General features: G+C 35.8%; 1 protein-coding gene across 1 annotated transcript in view; it reads left to right on the plus strand.

Annotated features, from left to right (window-relative positions):
* Positions 1–23,967, plus strand: part of ADAMTS6 (ADAM metallopeptidase with thrombospondin type 1 motif 6) — a 348,499-nt gene that overhangs the window by 20,856 nt on the left and 303,676 nt on the right. The window contains exons 4-7 of the mRNA XM_039469458.2: positions 2,152–2,320; positions 8,777–8,988; positions 9,477–9,560; positions 10,408–10,553. Coding sequence (XP_039325392.1) covers positions 2,152–2,320; positions 8,777–8,988; positions 9,477–9,560; positions 10,408–10,553 — 611 coding nt within the window. The remainder of the gene's footprint in view (positions 1–2,151; positions 2,321–8,776; positions 8,989–9,476; positions 9,561–10,407; positions 10,554–23,967) is intronic.

Consider the following 23,967-nt stretch of genomic DNA (forward strand, 5'->3'; position numbering starts at 1 on the left):
AACAGATAGTGGTACGTTAAAGAGCTATTAAGAAGAGATAATGCTATAAACATTTTACAAAGTGCCTAACATATAAAATCTCTGGATTGTCCTTCCAGAGTCATTTCATTCTGAAATTAGAGATGATGTTTACTTACTAGGCTTCTGACTTCATTTTTACCCAGCAACTCGAGTCTCTTGTCTGGTAACTTTCAATTTTCTTGTGCCCACAGACCAGCGTGACTTTAGTCCCTAGCCTTTCTGGACTGTAGCTGAGACCCTGCTTCCTACATATCCCTTTTATCAAAACTTATACATGTCTCCTGTTCTGCAGGAACTGTGCTCAGTTTTTTAGTACATTGTTAATCTACCTGGTAAAGTACTTCAGACTGAAGTATCCGAATAAGTTAATGGTGTATTATGTTATTTCTGCCAGTATTTGCATTTAATGTAGGGACTACTATCCTTAAAGTAAAGCAAACAATGGTGAAAATCGTATGAAGTGACTCAGGGCTGCTTTTTTGTTTGCATTCCTCAGCTCATTTCATGTAGGTGACTGCCAACTTAATCTATAAATTAGGGTAACTCTGATTATGTCTTATCATTCCTTCCAGGCATGAGGTACTTAACATGAATTTCTCTAAACAGAATCACAGAGGTTTAGAATTCAAAGGGACCTTAGAGATTATCTGGACTAGAGTTTTTCAACTTTCTTTTTAAAGCAGCAAAACCCCTTTTTCAAATGAAATATTATGTGGAAAATTAATATATAGATTAATAAAAGCACAGCTGATTCCTAAACCCAGGAATCTAAGCCTTTGTTGTCTGGGGCAATCCCCTGAGGGCACTTCCATGGAACCCTTAGGGCTCCCCAGAGTGCTGTTTTAAAACCACTAATTTAGACCAACTCTTTCATTTTTCCAGCTGAGGAAATACACCCAGAGAGCTTTTATTTTATCTGGTGTTACAGGGTAAATTAGTTGGATTAAGAGCAGTCCTCACATGTGCCATACTTAGGAAAACACTATTAGACAAGAGTGGAAATTCTTATTTCAGATGTAGATAACTTTTACCATCTCATTTCTTTTCATCAACCAAGTTTGTAACTAATACAAAGAAATGTGAGATGTAACCCTATGCCTTAAAAAGCAAATAACTTAATTGGGAAACTAAAACATGAAGTTGAAAAGTTATACCAAATTTAAATAAGACTCTAAGACTTGAGATGTAATAAAGCTGAGTGGAATTCATTGAAAATAAGTGATTCTGAGAATTGGCTCTATTGGAGCTCAGTGGAGGGTGAAACTACTCTGTTTGGTTAAAGAAGGTTTTAAAGAGAGATAACTAAACTGGGTAGCACTGGGGTAAGTTAATAGGGATAAGGTGATATAATACTGTAAGTAAGGGCAGGATTTTGAATCCTAGTACTTTCACTTACCTCTGTATAATATTGGGAAAGTCCTTAACCTCTGAGCCTGTTACTTCATCTGCAGAATGGGGATGTATGGGATGTGTGCTAATTAAGGACATATTAATTGATGTAACATCAACCTCAAAACGTCAGTGATTTATCACAATAGAAGTTTATTTCTTCTGTATGTCTGTGTCTACATCAGACAGCTTTCTAAGAAATCACACAGGGACCTAGGTTCCTTCTTTTTTGGTTTCTACCTACCCTAGGTCTTTGGAATTCTCTTCATTCAGTGGGGAAAGAGTGTAGAAGATTCCACTGCAGAGGTATTCAGAGGTCGGGCCGAAAGTGGTATATAAACCTTTACCCACTTTTTTATTGTCCAAAATTCAATCACAAAGCTATATCTAAACACAGAGGATATAGTTATGTGCATAATGTGGAACTGAAATAAGTTTTAGTGTTCACATAAAAAAAATCTCTGTTACCTCACAGAGTTGCTGTGAGATTGGAAGAAATCATGTATGTGACATGCTTAGTACAGTGCGTAGCATATGGAGGTATTTAAATATCCTTTTTAAAGAATAGGAACATTTATATAATGTTTTACTGAGTACAGATAATTCACTAAATTTTTTATTAACATGTTTTTTAACCCTGTCTTTGGAGAAGTGTCCATTTATGTTTAGCTCTTGGTAATAATGATAACTAATATTTAAAATGATTCTCTTTGGTAAGTTCTTTGTTTATTTTTCTTTTAGCATGGTGTTATTGCTACAGAAGATGAAGAGTATTTTATTGAACCTTTAAAGAATACCACAGAGGATTCCAAGCATTTTAGTTATGAAAATGGCCACCCTCATGTTATTTACAAAAAGTCTGCCCTTCAACAACGGCATCTATATGATCACTCTCATTGTGGGGTTTCCGGTGAGTGAGTGTGCAACTTTTAGAAAGTATATTGTATTGAATTGCTGCTTTTTCTTTCTTCTGGCAAGTATAGTAAGGTTAACAATAAAAGCAAGTAGGAATTTGACTAGAATTATAATGTCCAGAGCCCTTTTAATAGATGTTACCTACCAATAGTTTCAAATCATTTGGAAGCTCTTTGAGACATCTTTAAACTGTAAGTTTGTATAAAATTCATTTTCTTTTTTTGGTTGAAGGGAAAAAAAATAATCTTATTTTACTTAAGTAATAGCTATAGCTTTTATGCACATGTATACTGTAATACTCTGTGATGTTTGTTTAGCCTGATATTTTTATGCTAGTAGCAGGAATCTAGACATTTGATTAAGACTTGAAGAGTCTTAAGGTAGTATTCAAAAGTAGTGTTAGCACTGAGTGAGGATACTATAGAAATATGTAGTAAAGACAACAAACATAGACTTTAGTGGTCAAAGAGAGCTTCATGGAAGAAGTAACTTCTAAGCTGAGGACTGAGGGAAAAGTGAAGGTAGCTGTGTAGAAGTGGAGAAAGCAGTGGCTATAGTATTTTACATAGAGGAAATAGTGTTTATGAAGCTCCTAAACCAAAAGAGAGAATGTCATGTTTTATAAGTTGACAGACAGTTCAAGTAACTGGATAATAGAAGGTGGGCTGGAGGGATAAAGGTGAGGTTCATAGTGGTTGGTGGAAGTGGTTATGAGAGATGAAACTGGAAAGATTAGCAGAGGCCACATTATGAAGAGCTTGTTAACCATGTTAAGGGGTTTGTTTATCCTAAGTGCACTAGAAACCCATTGAAAGGTTTTAAACAGGAAGAATAACATATAATCAGATTTGTGTTTTAGAAAAACTACTCTGGCAGCAATATGGAGACTGAATCAAAGAAGAGCAAGACTAGAGGTAGGAAGTTAGGAGGATGTTAGTCTAAAGATGAGAAAATGTAGAGGAATAGTAGATATAGCACAGCATAGCAAAAAGAACATGGGCTTTGGTATAGGATAGGATGAATTCCCTAACCTCTCTGAGTGGTCATCTCAGCACATACTAGTTAACCAATCAATTTGCAGGTATCATTAAGATGACTGTTTTTAGTACACTAAAGAATTACTATGCTAAATTTTTTTTTTAAAAGATTTGTTCTATGTAGTTCCAGTAGTTAGAACCAGGGGAAGAATGTCTGAGAGAGATTTCAGCTTAATGCAAAGGTAAAATAAACAACAGGTAGATTTAGTAAAAAATGGAAAAGATTGCCTTGTGAATTAGTGTATGATATGCATCATCCTTTTGTTACTTCTCCATATTTTTCATGGGCTTGTTTTCTTCTTAAGTGTTGAGTTTTCTTTGGAATTTTTTCTTAACCTACTGTTATTCTGTGCACTTTCTTCTTGAGTAATCTCTGAAGCTGTTAATTAAGTCCTTGTTGGTCAAGAATGGTTGGTACCAGAAAAAGACAACTTACTGTGAAGCTACCTAAAACATGAATTCCTTAGTTAATAATGAAAACAAAAGGTTTGTTGGGTCTTTGTATTGAGTAATGAAACAAACATTACAGAAACGAGTTTATTTTATCTTATATTCAACAACATTTAGACTGTAAGTACAATTATATATAAATTCTTTAAAAACTAGAATTCAAATATTTAGTTGATTTATTATAATATGATTTTCTATCATTTTCCATAACATGCCATCCTTCACTGTATGATTGTAAAGAAGATCACCTTTTGGAAAAAATATTTAAAGATTTTATCATATTCTGAAAAGCCTATCTCTTAATCCTTTCATATTTAAATTCTTCTTTCTTGAAGTACATATCACATTATTTTAACTCAGGCAGATCGTTATTTTTTAATGGTTCACACACTAGTCAAACACTTCTCCAAATCCATTCTTATGGCTATCATAAAATTCTGCCCTTTTGCAGGAAGATATTCTCCTACCTTCTCTTATTTGGATACCGTGACAATTTCCTAAACAGTCTTCCATTTCAATCTTTTCAATTCACTGGCCATTTCTACTACCCCAAACACTAGTATATTTATTTCAGACCCTCATTTCTTGCCAAGACCGCTATATTGACTTTCTAATTATGCTTTCTGTATCCAGAATTTTGTTCTTGTTTTCAGTTAAATCTGTCTCCTAAATCTGGCTGTGTCACACATTTTGAAAAACTTCACTGGCTTCCCATTATTGGGAATATAGTAGTATTTCCCTATGTTCTGGGCAAGTGTTACTAGACTTTATTGGGAAAAAAAGCATTTGGTGTTTAGTAGTAAATTTGGGAAATGTCTGGCTAACATCTTAATCGTAATACTGTTTCAACAGCATAGGTTAAGTGAATTTATAGGCATACACTGTCAGTTAGCCTGTTACCTGGAACTCAAGTTTATGCCAAGATATAAGATATTAAAACCCCCTTGACACTGGATATATTTATCTTATGTTCAGATATTAATTTTTCCGTTCTAATTAGATTCAAACTATGAATTTTTAAAAATTTTATAGAAGGAATAAATGTTATTTTTAGGATATAAACATTATGGATGTTTATAGGACAAAAAGGAGAAAAAGAAACTGAAAGTTACTCTTATTCCAACACCCAGATCTAAGTATTCTTCTAGTCCATTGAAATAGATATTATTATGTCTCTATATCTGCATTATCAACTTATATATTCATTAAATAAATCTTCATTTAGTACCTATATGCAAGGCTCTTTTAGGTGCTGGGGATGCAGCAATAAATAAAGCAGAAAATCTGCTCTCATCGAGTTTATATTCTAGTGAGGAAAGATAGTTAACTAAATAAGCAAACAAACAAATAAATAAACAAATATATGGTCAACTGTCCAGAAGTACTAAGTCCTATGAACAAAAATAAAGCAGGTTAATGAAATAATAATGAGTGGCTGTATATGTTCAAGCATTTTGTTATTGATCAAAAAGTTAAAATCTTCTTTCAGATGGCAATGTAATCCATGAATTAATTTTGAGAAAAAGTTATTGTGTTATATGTGTTTATGAGCAATGTATTCCTAACATGTTATAATCTAATCAGAATTAAATTGAACAAAGCATTCGTTAACAGGCATCATTTGAAGAACTACTCATCTTTATTTTGTAACAGAACGAGTCAATCTTGTTTTTCATTTTAGACTAAGAAGGATAGTAGTTACAGATCATTAAGCTTAACATTAAGAAGTCAATTGACAATTATAGAATGTATAGTTTTATAATGAGCTAATCATGCTGGATTAATTTAATTTTTAAAATGAAACTGAAGATGCTCTCTCTCTTGGTTTTATTCATTCAGTATATGTGTATACATAAAATATTGAATATATAATTATATATGATATATATAATATGCCTTTGATGGACATTCATAAATAAAAATACATAGTTTAAATAAATAATAAAAATAAATAAATAAAAATATATGTAAAAATAATTTGTAATTTATTAGAGTGATGGCCAAGCAAACTAAAATTTTAAATTTTAAAAAACTAAAATGTTGAAAATTATGATAGCAAAGATGATAACAGCTATTACCTTACACTGAATTCATTTTTTTTGTTATTATCATTTTTGAGATGCAGTTTTGCTCTTGTTGCCCAGGCTGGAGTGTGGTGGTGCTGTCTTGGCTCACTGCAACCACCACTTCCCAGCTTCAAGTAGAGACAGGGTTTCACCATATTGGCCAGGCTGGTCTTGAACTCCTGACCTTGGGTGATCTACCCAAGGTAGATCAGCCTCCCAAAGTGTTGGGATTACAGGCATGGTCTGAATACATTTTAAATTAGAAATACCATTTGCAGCCGGGCGCGGTGGCTCAAGCCTGTAATCCCAGCACTTTGGGAGGCCGAGGCGGGTGGATCACGAGGTCAAGAGATCGAGACCATCCTGGTCAACATGGTGAAACCCCGTCTCTACTAAAAATACTAAAAATTAGCTGGGCATGGTGGCGTGTGCCTGTAATCCCAGCTACTCAGGAGGCTGAGGCAGGAGAATTGCCTGAACCCAGGAGGCGGAGGTTGCGGTGAGCCGAGATCGCGCCATTGCACTCCAGCCTGGGCAACAAGAGCGAAACTCCGTCTCAAAAAAAAAAAAAAAAAAAAAAAAAAAGAAATACCATTTGCTATGTGTTTGTTGCACAGTAGTGTCTAATTCTTTTCACAATATTTTAAATAAAAATAAGTAGAAATTGAATGGGTCAGAGAAGGCAGAATGATCAAAAGAATAAAAGTAAGATTCTACATTTAGACATTTAAGCCATCCAGCTAGAGAAAGAGACTGGGCATGACTTAAATATTTGAGTGGTTTTATGATCAAAGAGGATTGAGCAGGAGAAATTGGAGTTATATTGATGTGGAACAGCTTTTAGCTGTTTTGTAACAATATGAGCCAATGAAACCTACTGGCTTACTCAGTATACTTTTAGTATATCACATTTCATTGATCAAGAGTCTGTGCATGGATGGATCATCTGCTTATCCTTATCCAGGGTTGAATTCTCATCTGGAATCTTGACTGGGGAAGAATCCACTTTCCCACCCCCATATTGTTGGCAGCATTCAGTTCTTGTGGTTATAGCTTTAGTTTTTGGGTGATTGTCTTCAGATGCCAGCTTCAGTTAACCAGCATGATTGCTTGCTTTCTCCAACTCAGCAGGGGAGAGACTCTAGACAAATGCTACAATATTATATAACATAATCATGTACTAATATACTCAAAATCACATCCATCCCATCATCTTTGCTGTATTTTGTTGGTTAGAAGCAAGTCCTATCCATACTCAAAAGGAGGAAATCACAAAAGGATATGAGCATCAGGAGACAGAGGTCATGGAGGCCACCTGGAGAGTCTGTCTGCCACAATTGGATATAGGGAAACGCTTATTATCTGGAGGATACTATTGAAATAAGAAGGGGTGTTTATGTCTTTGCTTCTCTTGACCCTTAGAAAGGAAGACACTCGTTTAACCTATGAGTTCCAGGAATATTTAACTGATAGGTCTCATGATCATTTCCACCTAATTTCTCAAAATTTATCCATCCTACTGTCTTAGCCCGTTTCCTGCTGCTGTAACAGAATACCTGAGACTGGGTAATTTAAGAACACTGAAAGTTTATTTAGCATATGGTTCTGGATGCTGGGAAGTCCTAGAGCATGGCACCAGCATCTCGTGAGGGTCATCTCATGGAGGAAGGCAAGAGGAGGAAGTGAGTGCACAGGACAGAGATAGAAAATTGGGTTGAACTCATTATTTTTATCAGCAATCCACTCCCACAATAACTAACCCACTCCTGCAATAATGGTTTAAATTCCTTCATGAGGGTGGAGCCCCCGTGTTCTAATTACCTTTTAAAGGCCCCAGCTGTTAAAACTGTTATAATGGCAATTAAGTTTCACATGAGTTTTGGAGGAGACATTCAAACCATAGCACTTACGAATGCAATTTAAAGGACAAAGGCTAAAGAAGTTAGAAAAATGAGAATAGTCACACTTTCTGTCAAGTGTATTATATATATTAATCTAATTTTCCTCACTAAATTTTTCAATAAGTGGAGGTGAGAAAGATTTCCTTTCAATATAAGGATATGAAAGTGAGATATACAAAGGTCATCTACATGCTCGTTTATTTAATGAAGATGATAATCAGTGAGGCAAGTGTTTACAAATGCCATATCCCTAAAAGACTGCTTCTATACTGAAGAACCAAATGTCTGGAAAACAAAGGATACAGTGCAATCCATGCTAAATCTGGTTCAAAGCAAATTATGCTGGAATCATGATCTTTCAACTCTAATTGAATGCCTCTTACCTCTAGACTTTGGAAAAGAAGTATTTTGAGTTCTCTGTCAGAATAAATAGTTGTAGACTGCCAACCTAAGTGAAAAAAGTAATTCATTGCCTTTTAGAATTGAGATTTCTAGAGCAGCAGAATGCATTCTAATTAAAACAGCTTAATGAAAGCATCTTACTTTAAAATAAATGCTCAAAAGCATCTTTGGAGTAGATTTCTGCAACATCAGTGTTCTCTATCAGAGCTGTCTTAGGCTGATTCAAAAGTTCATCTTCTAGATGCTTTTTAAACAACTTTAAGTGATTCTTTGAAGTATATATTCTAAATTTAAATGTATCAAGATATAATTACTAGAATAATATGAAATGACTATTCGAAAATTATTTTTATTAATTAATACATTTCTTAGACTTGTTTTGCTTTGTTTTCATGAACAGTTGAACATTTACTTTTTTTTCAGATAAGATGATTATTTTGAAAAATTCACAGACTTTCTCACTGCATTTTCTCATTCTCTTTGTTTTGGAAAATCTTACTATAGTAGAGAATTTATGAGAAGTATGTCTACATGAAAGATCTATAAATAAATGTTTAATTAGTGAACCTATCTGAATTGGTTGCTTTTATTGTAGATTTCACAAGAAGTGGCAAACCTTGGTGGCTGAATGACACATCCACTTTTCCTTTTTCACTACCAATTAACAACACACATATCCACCACAGACAGAAGAGATCAGTGAGCATTGAACGGTTTGTGGAGACATTGGTAGTGGCAGACAAAATGATGGTGGGCTACCATGGCCGCAAAGACATTGAACATTACATTTTGAGTGTGATGAATATTGTAAGTTTGATCCCTCTATATAATATTTCACTTAATTATTTGTTGTGTTTTTGACCAAGGTCATACATTTTTGCTGTGAAATAAATAATGACAAGAATTTACCTGTTTAAAATGGTAAAGTACTTGATCTAGTAATGGTTCAGTTCCATAGAAATACATGTAAAGATGACCTTATCGTTCATGGTTAGATAATATGAGAGTTTTAGTGGATTGTTAAATCTTGTTTAAGGGGTTTTCTTTAACTTGAAACATCAGCTCACCCTCTAATTTCCATGCTGTAATTCATTTCTAGGAGAAAATATTTCTTGAGGTAGACTTATATAAAAACTTTTTACCAAGGAACCTTTAGGGTAGACTTCTAAGTGATATGGGGTAATGTATACAATGGTTAAATTTATAAAAAATCGTTTTACCACTTTTAAAAAATCATACTATCACCCTATGATTTTTGTCTGACTTTGTGTCTTTTCTTATTTTCTGGAGGTCAGGTTGCCAAACTTTACCGTGATTCCAGCCTAGGAAACGTTGTGAATATTATAGTGGCCCGCTTAATTGTTCTCACAGAAGATCAGGTAAGAATGAGTTAGTTTATAAATCTAAGATTCATAACAGATAGGCTATATAGACTGACTTATTATTTAAGAATACGTTTTATTATTGCTTCTCTTGGGAAGTTCTAGTTGGATATGATACTTGGCTACACATTTAATATCTTAAGTAAATTTTAAATACGTTACAAGAATATACCTCTTTTTTTTTTTTTTTTTTTTTTTTTTTTTTTTTTTTTTTCCTGAGACGGAGTTTTGCTCTTGTTACCTAGGCTGGAGTGCAATGGCGCGATCTCGGCTCACCGCAACCTCCGCCTCCTGGGTTCAGGCAATTATCCTGCCTCAGCCTCCTGAGTAGCTGGGATTATAGGCACGCGCCACCATGCCCAGCTAATTTTTCGTATTTTTAGTAGAGACGGGGTTTCACCATGTTGACCAGGTTGGTCTCGATCTCTCGACCTTGTGATCCACCCGCCTCGGCCTCCCAAAGTGCTGGGATTACAGGCTTGAGCCACTGCGCCCGGCGAAGAATATACCTCTTATGTTAAAGCCATATAGATATATATTAGCTATATATTTCAGTATAAGGGTGAGCATTTGCATGGCATATCTTATAATAATGGTTATCATTCGTTTTTATGTTGATAATCTCATATATGTTTACATCATTAAAACTGGAACTGGAAAGAATGTCTGTTAAATAATACACCAAATGAGCTCTAGGTCAGATATTACAGAGATAAAAATTGGCAAGAGGTTATTCCTAGAAACCACTGCTTCTAATTATAGTCCTACTTTAGTCTTCAAAAGTTTTAACAACTGACCTTAGTAATTTGTTTGGAACATTTCTGGTATGCATGTTGTATTGCAGCCAAACTTGGAGATAAACCACCATGCAGACAAGTCTCTCGATAGCTTCTGTAAATGGCAGAAATCCATTCTCTCCCACCAAAGTGATGGAAACACCATTCCAGAAAATGGGATTGCCCACCACGATAATGCAGTTCTTATTACTAGGTATGGTTTATTGCAAGTATTTTTCCGTTGATTGTTGTGTTTATTCACTATTGTAATAAATTTGGTTTTATCTAAAGCCTCATTCAGATAATGAGTATAGAGAAAGCAAAACGATAATTTATTTTTCACTACTGAGAAAGAATGTATTACACTATTATTATGTTTGCATCAGATGAATCAAATAAGAAAAAAGGAAATATTAAGATTTGACTTAGAAATTTAGTAAATAACTTTCCTTCTACTGATAAGTTCTATTGATAATGTTTCATCGGAAGCATGTAGATGATTTGTTAACTGAACAAAATACCTACTAAAACAAGATTGAAATGTATGAGAAAATATATATCTTAAAAATAACCATTGTTGGTTATGAAATATATTAACTATTCTTACCTCACAGTTGTGTTAAATTTTATTAAAAGGGAGGAGGAGACTGGCAGTTACACAGCTTACTTGAATGCTTATTTAATTTAAAATACTTTAATTAAGATATATAAATACTAAAAAGTAGGTTGATTACACTATGCATTGAACAGCTTGTCTCTCAAGTAAAATTATTATTTGATGATAACCCATTAAATTCTTACGTTGCTTTCCAGTTTTACAAAACTGTTTTCAGATCCATTTTATTCTTTACTCTCCCAACAAAGATAGTGTTATTATGTTACGCGTGTTAGAAATTAGGGAAGGTAAGTTTTTCAAGATTACTCAGCTAATAAGTGAAAGAATAGGGCTTAGATCCTGGTGATGCTGTCTGTTTTAGTTTTTAATACTCTAATTATGATTGGTTAGAAACATTATACTTAAATTATTTTAAGTTTGCCTTTTGACCTCATCAATATTTTAAAATAAAAAAAAATAACAGTAATAATAAGCAAATGGAAGCATTATTCTCTCTTGGCTAAGTGGAATAGTCTTTGGTATGCTGGTTATTTCAATTTGCAAAGCAATATTTAACATATGCTTCATCTGTGTATGGTGTATTCATTAACTCTACATTAGGTTCTAGGGACGGAATACAAAGCATATGAGTCAGAATCTTGAGATCCAGTAAGATAATGTAAACTTTAGAAAAATTTCCCGGGTAACTGAGTCATAGAGTGAAAGTTCTGAATTTTCTTTTATAGTTATGCTTACTTTAATTAACTATCTACCTGGCATCATAGGTGAGAAAATTTGGTTTATGACATGCTAGCTGAATAAAATCATATGGTTCTGTATTAATATATGTTGACATTTTATTGTGATAAAATTTGTATCCCCTTAGAGTCTTCTGGTCTGGAATATCCTCAAATATACTTAAGGAATTAAAAATTTACTAGGAATTGTGCAAATATAGAAAACCTTCTGTTAAAAAATATGGACAAAAATATGGACATTGATTAGTGTCAATGAAATTACTAGAAGAGGGCCGGGCGCGGTGGCTCAAGCCTGTAATCCCAGCACTTTGGGAGGCCGAGGCGGGCGGATCACGAGGTCGAAAGATCGAGACCATCCTGGTCAACATGATGAAACCCCGTCTCTACTAAAAAAATACAAATAATTAGCTGGGCATGGTGGCGCGTGCCTGTAATCCCAGCTACTCAGGAGGCTGAGGCAGGAGAATTGCCTGAACCCAGGAGGCGGAGGTTGCGGTGAGCCGAGATGGCGCCATTGCACTCCAGCCTGGGTAACAAGAGCGAAACTCCGTCTCAAAAAAAAAAAAAAAAAAAAAAGAAAGAAATTACTAGAAGAAAATGTCTGTTGTATATAGCTAACAAAATGATCATAGATGCTTACATGGCTTTTGTATTTATATTTGTAAAGCCCTTTCTCTCTTCCCGAATGCGACATGCAGTGGACTCCCAATACTTCAAATTTCATTATCATTATCTCCATTGAATTTGTACCTTTTGCCTCAAATGACAGAAGTTATACCAAGCACATATATAGTTATTCAAGCAGTAGAGTACATCTGGGCAGTTAGCCCACGTTTCTTTGCCCTGGCTGCAACATTCACCTGTCCAACTTTTTACCTGAAGTCTCCTGGATATTTTCCTGATTCTCTGCAGGGCTCTTCTTTGCTTTTGTAAGCTACTTGGAGTGCCTTTTTGATGTTTGAGATTTGAACATAAACTTTTCTTTTTAATTTTTATTTTATTTATTTATTTACTTTTTGAGATGGAGTCTTGCTCTGTTGCTCAGGCTGGAGTGCAGTGGTACAATGGTACAATCTTGGCTCACTGCAACCTTCACTGCCTGGGTTCAAGTGATTCTTCTGCCTCAGCCTCTTGAGTAGCTGGGATTATGGGCTTGTGCCACCACACCTGGCTAATTTTTTGTATTTTTAGTAGAGACCGGGTTTCACCATGTTAGCCAGGATGGTCTGGATCTACTGACCTTGTGATCCGCCTGCCTCGGCCTCCCAAAGTGTTGGGATTACAGGCGTGAGCCACAACGCCTGGACAATATTTTCTTTTTAGACTTGTCTCCTAATGATCAGACTAGTACTAGAAATGATCTCAGGATTTAATAGGATAGTAGTTCAAAGAGTTCATATCATATTATTTTACACTGGCTAATGTAACAGGTTAGAAAAATGCCTTTTGGGGCAATGTGGAATTCTTTTTTGAATGCTTATTAAAGTTTATCTTTAATATTTAGAAATGGTTATTTTTTGAGGATCAGAGGAGAGTTACTAGTGTTGGACTCTCTCTTATATGTTATTTTGAAATCAAACGTGTTTAAATTATACTGCTAATTTTTGTAAAAATAATTCTGAGAATTCCACAGATGACTTTATATTAATGTTGAAAATTGGTTGATATAACTTACTTATTAACATGTTCAAGGGGGCCAGGTGTGGTGGCTAATGCCTGTAATCCCAGCACTTTGGGAGGCCGAGACAGGCAGATCACCTGAGGTTGGGAGTTCCAGACCAGCCTTACCAACATGGAGAAATCCTGTCTCTACTAAAAATACAAAATTATCTGGGTGTGGTGGTGCATGCCTGTAGTCTCAGCTACTTGGGAGGCTTAGACAGGAGAATTGCTTGAACCGGGGGGGGGTGGACATTGCAGTGAGCCGAGATCGTGCCATTGCACTCCAACCTGGGCAACAAGAGAGAAACTCCTTTTAAAAAAAAAAAAAAATCCAGGGGTATGAACTCACTGTTTGTGGGTAAGATCATGATGCATGTTTGCTTGAAATGTCAAGTCACTAGGGAGAATGTATTCTGTGTTTATCAAGAATGCCAGAGGAAAACTGTTAGATATATTTATTTCCACTATGCCAAATTTTGTTCCAGGGACTCAAAGGTTTTATGCAAAAACCAGTTGAGATTGTGGTCACTTAAGTAACAATAGGTACTTTTAAAAACTCAAAATGTTATCTCTTTTTCTACAAATGATATCTTATTGTTTTATTTTGTTGCTTTAAATTTAAAACGCACTATGCTCTGCAAAGCTACAAAGTCTGACTAGAGAGAAAGAAAATAAATTTTGAATGTTGTTTTAACTGATACCAATAATATTAAATGAATACCAAAGAACATATTGAAATTATTTTTATATATTTATATATCTTTATGTGTACATATATTTGTTACTATGTTCTATAAAATAATTATAATAAAAATATATAACATAATGAATACCTATTATTCCCTACCGAGATTTATCAAATCTTAACTTTATGCTGTACCAAAAAGCAGCTTTATGTCACTTCTTAAAATGATGGTTACCCAGCTAGCATCATAATGATAGGATCAAATTCATACATAATATTATTAACTATACTGTAATCCCAGCACTTTGGGAGGCCGAGGCGGGTGGATCACAAGGTCGAGAGATCGAGACCATCCTGGTCAACATGGTGAAACCCCGTCTCTACTAAAAAAAAATACAAAAAACTAGCTGGGCGTGGTGGCGCGTGCCTGTAATCCCAGCTACTTAGGAGGCTGAGGCAGGAGAATTGCCTGAACCCGGGAGGCGGAGGTTGCGGTGAGCCAAGATCGCGCCATTGCACTCCAGCCTGGGTAACAAGAGCGAAACTCTGTCTCAAAAAAAAAAAAAAATTATTAACTATAAATGTAAACAGGCTAAATGTCCCATTAAAACACACAGACAGGCAAGTTGGATAGAGGCAAGACCCATTGGTGTGCTGTATTCAGGAGACCCATCTCATGTGCAAAGACATACATAGGTTCATAATGAAGGGATGGAGGAATATTTACCAAGCAAATGGAAAGCAAAAAAAAAAAAAAAAAAAAAAAAAAAGCAGGAGTTGCCATCACAGTCTCTGATAAACCTGACTCTGAACCAACAAAGATCAAAACAGACAAAGAAGGGCATTACATAATGGTAAAGGGATCAGTGCAGCAAGAAGAACTGACTATCTTAAATAGATAGGCACCCAATACAGGAGCACCCTGATTCATAAAGCAAGTTCTTAGAGACCTACAAAGAGACTTAGACTCCCATACAATAATAGTGGGAGACTTTAACATCCAACTGTCAGTATTAGATTAACAAGACAGAAAATTAACAAGGATATTCTGAACTTAAACTCAGCTCTGGACAAAGAGGACCAAATAGACATCTACAAAACTCTCCACTCCAAATCAAGAGACTATACATTCTTCTCAGCACCACATTGCACTTACTCTAAAATCAACCACATAATTGGAAGTAAAACACCAAATGCCAAAGAACGGAAATCATAACAAACAGTCTCTCAGACCACAACGCAATCAAACTAGAACTCAGGATTAAAAAACTCACTCAAAACTGCACAATTACATGGAAACAGAGCAACCTGCTCCTGAATGACTACTGGGTAAATAACAAAATGAAGGCAGAAATAAATAAGTTATTTGAAACCAATGAGAACAAAGATACAACATATGAGAATTTCTGGGACACAGCTAAAGCAGTTTTTATAGGGAAATTTATAACACTAAACGCCCACAAGAGAGAGCAGGAAAGATCTAAAATCAACACCCTAACATCACCATTAAAAGAACTAGAGAAACAAGAGCAAATAAATTCAAAAGCTAGCAGAAGACAACAAATAAGTAAGATCAGAGCAGAACTGAAAGAGATAGAGACAAGAAAAACCCTTCAAAAAAAATCCATAAATTCAGGAGCTGGTTTTTTGAAAACATCAACAGACTAGATAGACTGCTAGCCAGATTAATAAAAAAGAAAAGAGAATAATCAAATAGACACAATAAAAAATGATAAAGGGGATATCACCACTGATCCAACAGAAATACAAACTATCATCAGAGAATACTATGAACATCTCTCTACAAATAAACTAGAAAATCTAGAAGAAGTGGATAAATTCCTAGATACATACACCCTCCCAAGTCTAAACCAGGAAGAAGTTGAATCCCTGAATAGACCAATACAAGTCTGAAAATCAGGCAGTAATTAATAGCCTACTAACTAAAAAAAGTCCAGGACCAGATGGACTCACAGCAGAATTCTACCAGAGGTACAAAGAGGAGCTACTACCGTTCCTCCTGAAATCATTCCAAACAATAGAAAAAGAGGGATGCCTCTCTAACTTGTTTTATGAGGCCAGCCTCATCCTGATACCAAAACATGGCAGAGACACAACAAACAAAGAAAATTTCAGGCCAATGTCTCTCATGAACATCGATTCAAAAATCCTCAATAAAATATTGGCAAACTGAATCCATCAGGACATCAAAACACTTACCACCATCAAGTCGGTTTCATCCCTGGGATGTTGCCCAGGTTGGAGTGCAATGGCACAATCTTGGCTCATCGCAATGTCCACCTCCCCAGTGTTGGTTCAACATATGCCAATCAATAAATGTAATCCATCACATTAACAGAACCAATGACAAAACGACATGCTTATCTCAATAGAGTAAGAAAAATCCTTCAATAAAATTCAACATTCCCTCATGCTAAAAACTCTCAATAAACTAGATATTGATGGAATGTATCTCAAAATAAAAACAGCTATTTATGACCAACCCACAGGCAATATACTGAATTGGCAAAAGCTGGAAGTATTCCCTTTACTGTCTTTCACCACTCCTATTCAACATACTATTGGAAGTTCTGGCTAGGGCAATCAGGCAAGAAAAAGAAATAAAGAGTATTCAAATAGGAAGAGAGGAAGTCAAATTGTCTCTGTTTGCAGATGACATGATTGTATATTTAGAAAACCCCATCGCTTCAGCTCCAAATCTCCTTAAGCTGATAAGCAAATTCAGCAAAGTCTCAGGACACAAAATCAATGTGCAAAGATCACAAGCATTCCTATACACCAATAACAGACAAACAGAGAGCCAAATCATGAGTGAACTCCCATTCACAATTGCTACAAAGAGAATAAAACACCTAGGAATACGACTTACAAGGGATGTGAAGGACCTCTTCAAGGAGAACTACAAAACACCGCTCAAGGAAGTAAGAGAGGACACAAACAAATGCAAAAATATTCCATGCTCATGGATAAGAAGAATTAATATCATGCAAATAGTCATACTGCCCAAAGTAATTTATAGAGTCAGTGCTGTCCCCATCAATCTTCCATTCACTTTCTTCACAGAAATTAGAAAAAACTACTTTAAACTACATATGGAACCAAAAAAGAGCCCACATGGCTAAGACAATCTTAAGCAAAAGGAATAAAGCTGGAGCCATCATGCTACCTGAAATTAAACTATACTACAAGGCTGCAGTAACCAAAACAGCATGATACTGGTACCAAAACAGATGTATAGACCAAGGAACAGAAGAGAGGCCTCAGAAATAATGCCACATATCTACTGCCATCTGATCTTGACAAACCTGACAAAAACAAACAACGGGGAAAGGATTCCCTATTTAATAAATGCTCTTAGGAAAACCGGCTAGCCATATGCAGAAAACTAAAACTGGACCCCTTCCTTACACCTTATACAAAAATTAACTCAAGATGGATTAAAGAAGACATAAAACCACAAAAACCCTAGAAAAAATCCTAGGCAATATCATTCAGGACATAGGCGTGTGCAAAGAATTCATGACTAAAACACCAAAAGCAATGGCAACAAAAGTCAAAATTGACAAATGAGATCTAATCAGACTAAAGAGCTTCTGCACAGCAAAAGAAACTATCCTCAGGGTGACAGGCAACCTAAAGAATGAGAAAATTTTTGCAATCTGTCCGTCTGACAAAGGGCCAATATCCAGAATCTTAAACAAATTTCCAAGGAAAAGCAAAGAACTTAAACAAATTTACAAGAAAAAAACAACCCCATCAAAAAGTGGGCGAAGGATATGAACAGACACTTCTCAAAAGAAGACATTTATTAGCTGGGCATGGTGGCGCGTGCCTGTAATCCCAGCTTTGGGAGGCTGATGCAGGAGAACTGCCTGAACCCAGGAGGCGGAGGTTGCAGTGAGCCGAGATCGCGCCGTTGCACTCCAGCCTGGATAACAAGGGCAAAACTCCGTCTCAAAAAAAAAAGAAGACATTTATGTAACCAACAAACATAGGAAAAAAAGCTCATTATTGCTGGTCATTAGAGAACTGCAAATCAAAACCACAGTGAGATACCATCTCATGCCAGTTAGAATGGTGATTGTTGGCCGGGCGCAGTGGCTCAAGCCTGTAATCCCAGCACTTTGGGAGGCCGAGGCGGGTGGATCACGAGGTCGAAAGATCGAGACCATCCTGGCCAACATGGTGAAACCCCATCTCTACTAAAAATACAAAAAACTAGCTGGGCATTGTGGTGCATGCCTGTAATCCCAGCTACTTAGGAGGCTGAGGCAGGAGAATTGCCTGAGCCCAGGAGGCGGAGGTTGCGGTGAGCCGAGATCGCGCCATTGCACTCCAGCCTGGGTAACAAGAGCGAAACTCCGTCTCAAAAAAAAAAAAAAAAAAAAAAAAGAATGGTGATTGTTAAAAAGTCAGGAAACAACATGCTGGAGAGGACGGATGTGGAGAAATAGGAACGCTCTTACACTGTTGGTGGGAGTGAAAATTAGTTCAACCACTGTGGAAGACCGTGTGGCCATTCCTCAAGGATCTAGAACCAGGAATACCATTTGACCCAGGAATCCTATTACTGGGTATATACCCAAAGGATTATAAATCATTCTACTGTAAAGACACATGCACATGTATGTTTATTGCAGCATTGTTCACAATTGCAAAGACTTGGAACAACCCAGATGCCCATCAATGATAGACTGAATAAAGAAAATGTGCCACATCTGCACCATGGAATACTATGCAGCCATTATAAAGGATGAGTTCATGTCCTTTGCAGGGACATGGATGAAGCTGGAAACCATCATTCCCAGCAAACGAACACAGGAACAGAAAACCAAGCTCCTCATGTTCTTGCTCATAAGTGGGAGCTGTACAGTGAGAACACATGAACACAGGGAGCAGAAATCACCCAGAGGGGCTTTTTGGGGGGTGGGAGACTATTAGAGGGATAGCATTAGGAGAAATACCTAATGTAGATGACGGGTTGATGGATGCAGCAAACCATCATGGCATGTGTATACCTGTGTAATAAACCTGCACATTCTGCACATGTATGCCCTAACTTAAAGTATAATAAAAAATTTAAAAAAAAATTTTAATGATGGTTTCCTCTCTATGTTGTAATAACTACCTAGCATCATAGCTCTGAATACCGAAGTTAGTGCTATAGGGTATACACGAGGAAATATGGCAATATTTCCATATAGTGTACTTAATGTATTATAAATACACATTAATAGTAGAATAATAAAACTGAGCTTTCATTTTTGTGATCTATTTTTTATTAAAATATCAGTATTAGTAACTTTTATTGATTGCTGTCATTGACTAGATCTATTAGAAGTATTTAATCATTGTTAATATTCACCTAAATTAGTGAATGAAGTTCACTGATATATCAGTGGTGAGATATAACATTATATACCTAGGTCAAAAAATGATTAATATTCTTTACTTGAAACTCTAGAAGCAGAATTTTAGAAGGCAAAATAAGACTGTGCATATATAGTTAACAAATTAACTGGCTATGAAGCTTGCAAATTGCTTTTATTAAGCTTTGTATTTTGTTATTTCACAATTAATAAATTGATAAAAATTGTATTTCTTTATAGTATACGAATGATGTTTAGATATATGTATACATTGTAAAATGGCTAAATCTAGCATTGGCTTGATATGTTTTGCCTCCCATACTTTATTAAGGTTTGTATTGATAAACCAAATTAGTAGCTACTTAGAAATAAAAAAACCTGTGGCTAGGCGTGGCGGCTCACACCTATAATCCCAGCACTTTGGGACTCTGAGGCGGGTGGATCACGAGGTCAGGAGTTTGAGACCAGTCTGACCAACATAGTGAAACCCTGTCTCAACTAAAAATACAAAAAATTAGCCAGGTATGGTGGTGTGCACCTGTAATCCCAGCTACTTGAGAGGCTGAGGCAGGAGAATCGTGTGAACCTGGGAGGCAGAGGTTGCAGTGAGCCGAGATCTCGCTTGCTATTGCACTCCAGCCCAAGCGACAGTGCAAAACTCCATCTCAAAAACACAAAAACACAAAACCCAACAAGTTGACAGGTTGTTTAATTAAATTTTCAAATGAAGTCAGGAAATAACTTGCCAAAAGTTTAAAGTCAAGCCAATATCTAAATCTATTTTGTGGTAAAATATTCAAGAAATCTATTTATTGTCTGAAATTCAGTAGGAATTCAAAGACATGGAGTACATTTGCATCAATGTTTAGCAATTAGCATGAACAGACTAATGCATACATTTCTTGGCTTTCTCTCCTATAATGTTTTGGAACCATGTTTTTTTCATTTTTAAGATAATAATATATAACAGTTTATGTATTAGGGTAGGAATTTTAGCCTAAGTTCTTTTTATGATAACAGTTTTATTGAGATATAATTCATAGACAATTACCATTTACCAATTTAAATTATACAATTCAATGGTTTTTAGTATATTCACGGAGTTGTGCAATCATCATTATCATCAATTTTAGAACATTCCATCACTCCCAAAGGAGGTCATCCTCCATTCCCCACATTCCCCCCAGTCCCCACTCCTACCCCAGTCCTAGGTAACTGCTAATATACTTTTTGTCTATAGATTTGCATACTCTAGACCATAAATATAAATGAAATCATACAGTATGTGGTCTTTTGTGACTTTCCTCTTTTACTTAGCACAGTGTTTTCAAGGTTGAACCATAATGTGGTGTGTATCAGTACCTCATTCCTCTTATTAGCCTAAATTATTGAAAATTCAAGACACCTAGCCTTTAAGACTGCCTCTATACAATGTTTGTCAATTATTATACTTTTACACTTTTTCATTAATTGAAAGCACAGGATTTATAAATACATCTCAAAATGCAGATGCAAAAATTGCACACCAAGTCAAATAATTTAGTTTTTAATTAAAATGGGCATATTTATCCTCTTAAGGGGTCATGACTGTTTGCTTTGGTACTGCTGGATTATAAAAGAATTAGAATTTCCAAAGTCATCTAATGTTTTCAGTTAGGAGTATAAAAATAGCTATAAAAATGGTTTATTGCAAAAATTTGGCCTGCAGTGTGTGCATTTAAACAAGTTTTCTTATTTTTTAAATAATGCGTTTATCAGGAATATATATCAGTTTCATGGTTAAATATTAGAACAGATAGAGGAAACTAAAGTTAAATGTGATACATTAACATTTATTTGGTATTCATTCATGGATTTTTAAAAATCTTTAAAGAAATGCCAGTTACATATTTTATGACCAGTTAAATATTTTATTTCACTGAGCTTTTAACGAATATGTTAGGTTTATAGGATGTGTAAATTCAAATTGTGGGTGAATTAATTTTGGTATGTGGGCATTTTCAAGCATGCATTTTTCTCTTACCATGCTGCTTTTTCTGAATTGTTTGAGATGATCATATAGTTTATATTTCTGAAAGTATATTAATACAGTGAATTGCAATGATTGGTTTGGAATATTAAACCAAGCTTTCTTTTTTTCTTTTTTGTTTTTGAGACAGGGTCTCACTCTGTTGCCCACTATATCTGCCCACCTCCATTTCCCATATTCCTCCTCTTCAATTTCCTTTTCTTTCCTTTTGTCTGTGCCTTGTTGGTTCCCTACTCAAAAGTGTTTATCTAGATTCAGTTTCCATTTCAATCTAGAACTAAGACAAACTGTAATGATTCTAATTTCTTGTGTACACTGAGACACTTGTAAGAGTAAAAGAGGGGGGCTGTGTGCAATGGCTCATGCCTGTAATGCCAGCATTTTGGAAGGCAAAAGAGGGAGGAATTCTTGAGGTCAGGAGTTCGAGACCAGCCTGGCCAACATGGCAAAACCCTATGTCTACTAAAAATACACACAAAAAATTAGCCAGACATGGTGGCATGGGCCTGTAATCCCAATTTCTCGGGAGGCTGAGGTAGGATAATCATTTGAACCTGGGAGGCAGAGGTTGCAGTGAACTGAGATCACACAACTGCACTCCAGCCTGGGCAACAGAGTGAAACTTTGTCTCAAAAAAAAAAAAAAAAAAAAGTGAAAGTGGGTGTCACTGACAGTTATGCCTGGAAAACGGACACAAATTAGGACCTGGTGAAACAAGATTATGGTTATTTCAGGCATTTACCTATCCTTGTTTGTTAAATGTCAAATAAAAATGGGAACAAGAAGATACTTTTTCCTCAATGCCCAAGTTTTATCAATTGTCTTTGTACACACCTTGAATAGTGTACCTTATCTGTAGTAGGCATTATTAAATAGTTAAAGAAGGACATATTATACTAAACTTTAAGGAACAGTAACTTAAGTGTTTATATTGGTTTTATGGATGTATTGATGTATGTATATAACCAAGTACCAGAGACTTAAGTGCTTTACAGACAGTTAATCATTTGAACCTTAAATAACTGCATCAGATAGGTACTGCTGTTTTCTCCATTTTGCAGAACAGAGAGCTGAAGCACAGGAAAGTTAATTGATCGGCAAAGTCACACAGTAATCAGTAGAACTAGGATTTGTAAAATGCAGTCTGCCTACAAAGTTCTTTTAGAGGAGTTAAAAGGATACGCAACAAAAAAATAATGTGATATCTTTTAATAACATTGGTGCCTGTGGTAGGCAGACTTTTAAGATGGCCCTCAATGATCTCTGTTACCTGGTATTCATGACTTTATGTAATTTCCTCCTCTGGAGTGTGGTCTAGCGAATTGATGTCTTAACAATATAGAGGGCCGGGCACGGTGGCTCAAGCCTGTAATCCCAGCACTTTGGGAGGCCGAGGCGGGTGGATCACGAGGTCGAGAGATCGAGACCATCCTGGTCAACATGGTGAAACCCCGTCTCTACTAAAAATACAAAAAATTAGCTGGGCGTGGTGGCGCGTGCCTGTAATCCCAGCTACTCAGGAGGCTGAGGCAGGAGAATTGCCTGAACCCAGGAGGCGGAGGTTGCGGTGAGCCGAGATCGCGCCATTGCACTCCAGCCTGGGTGACAAGAGCGAAACTCCGTCTCAAAAAAAACAAACAAACAAACAAAAAAAAAAAACAATATAGAGTCTTCCAGCTCATAAACACAGTCTTTCTTTCCATTTATTTAGTTGTTGTTTTTTTTAAATTTCTCTAAGCAGGATTTTGTGGTTTTCAGTGTTTTTATAACTTTTGTCATATTTTTAATGTTATTGTCTATGATGCTGTTTTTAAAATTTCATTTTCAATATTAAATATTTTTCACTGACATATAAAAATACAATAGATATTTATATTGATTTTGTATCTTGTAACCTTGCTAAGTTTATTGGTTTTATTTAATAGCTTTGTGTGTATGTGTCAGAGTCTCGCTCTTTTTGCCCAAGCTGGAGTGCAATGGTGTGATCTCAGCTTTCCGATCTTCCTGCCTCAGCCTCCCAAATAACTGGGATTACAGGTACCTGCCACCATGCCCAGCTAATTTTTGTATGTTTAGTAGAGATGGGGTTTCACCATGTTGTCCAGGCTGGTCTCAAGCTCCTGATGTCAGCCTCCCAAAGTGCTGGGATTACAGGCATAAGCCATGGTGCCTGGCCTGATTTTAATAGCTTTTTAATAGATTCCATCTATAAAGTTGATAATGGTGTCTGAGATGAAAGACATTATGCTTCTTCCTTCTAAGAATTAATTTTATTTATTTATTTTTTTTCCTTACTGGAATGTCTAGAACTTCTAACACAATGTATAATAAAGGTGATGAGAGCAGACATCCTTGTTTTGTTCCTGACCTCAGTGAGGAAAGAATTCCATCTTTCACCATGCAGTATAAGTTAGAGGTTTCTTTGCTGATGCCCTTTGTCAGGTTGAGAAAATTTCCTTCTGTTCATGGTTTACTGAGCGTTTGTTTGTTTGTTTTTATCAAGAGTGGG

Source organism: Saimiri boliviensis, chromosome 1, assembly GCF_048565385.1.
Source record: "Saimiri boliviensis isolate mSaiBol1 chromosome 1, mSaiBol1.pri, whole genome shotgun sequence".
NCBI lineage: Eukaryota > Metazoa > Chordata > Mammalia > Primates > Cebidae > Saimiri > Saimiri boliviensis.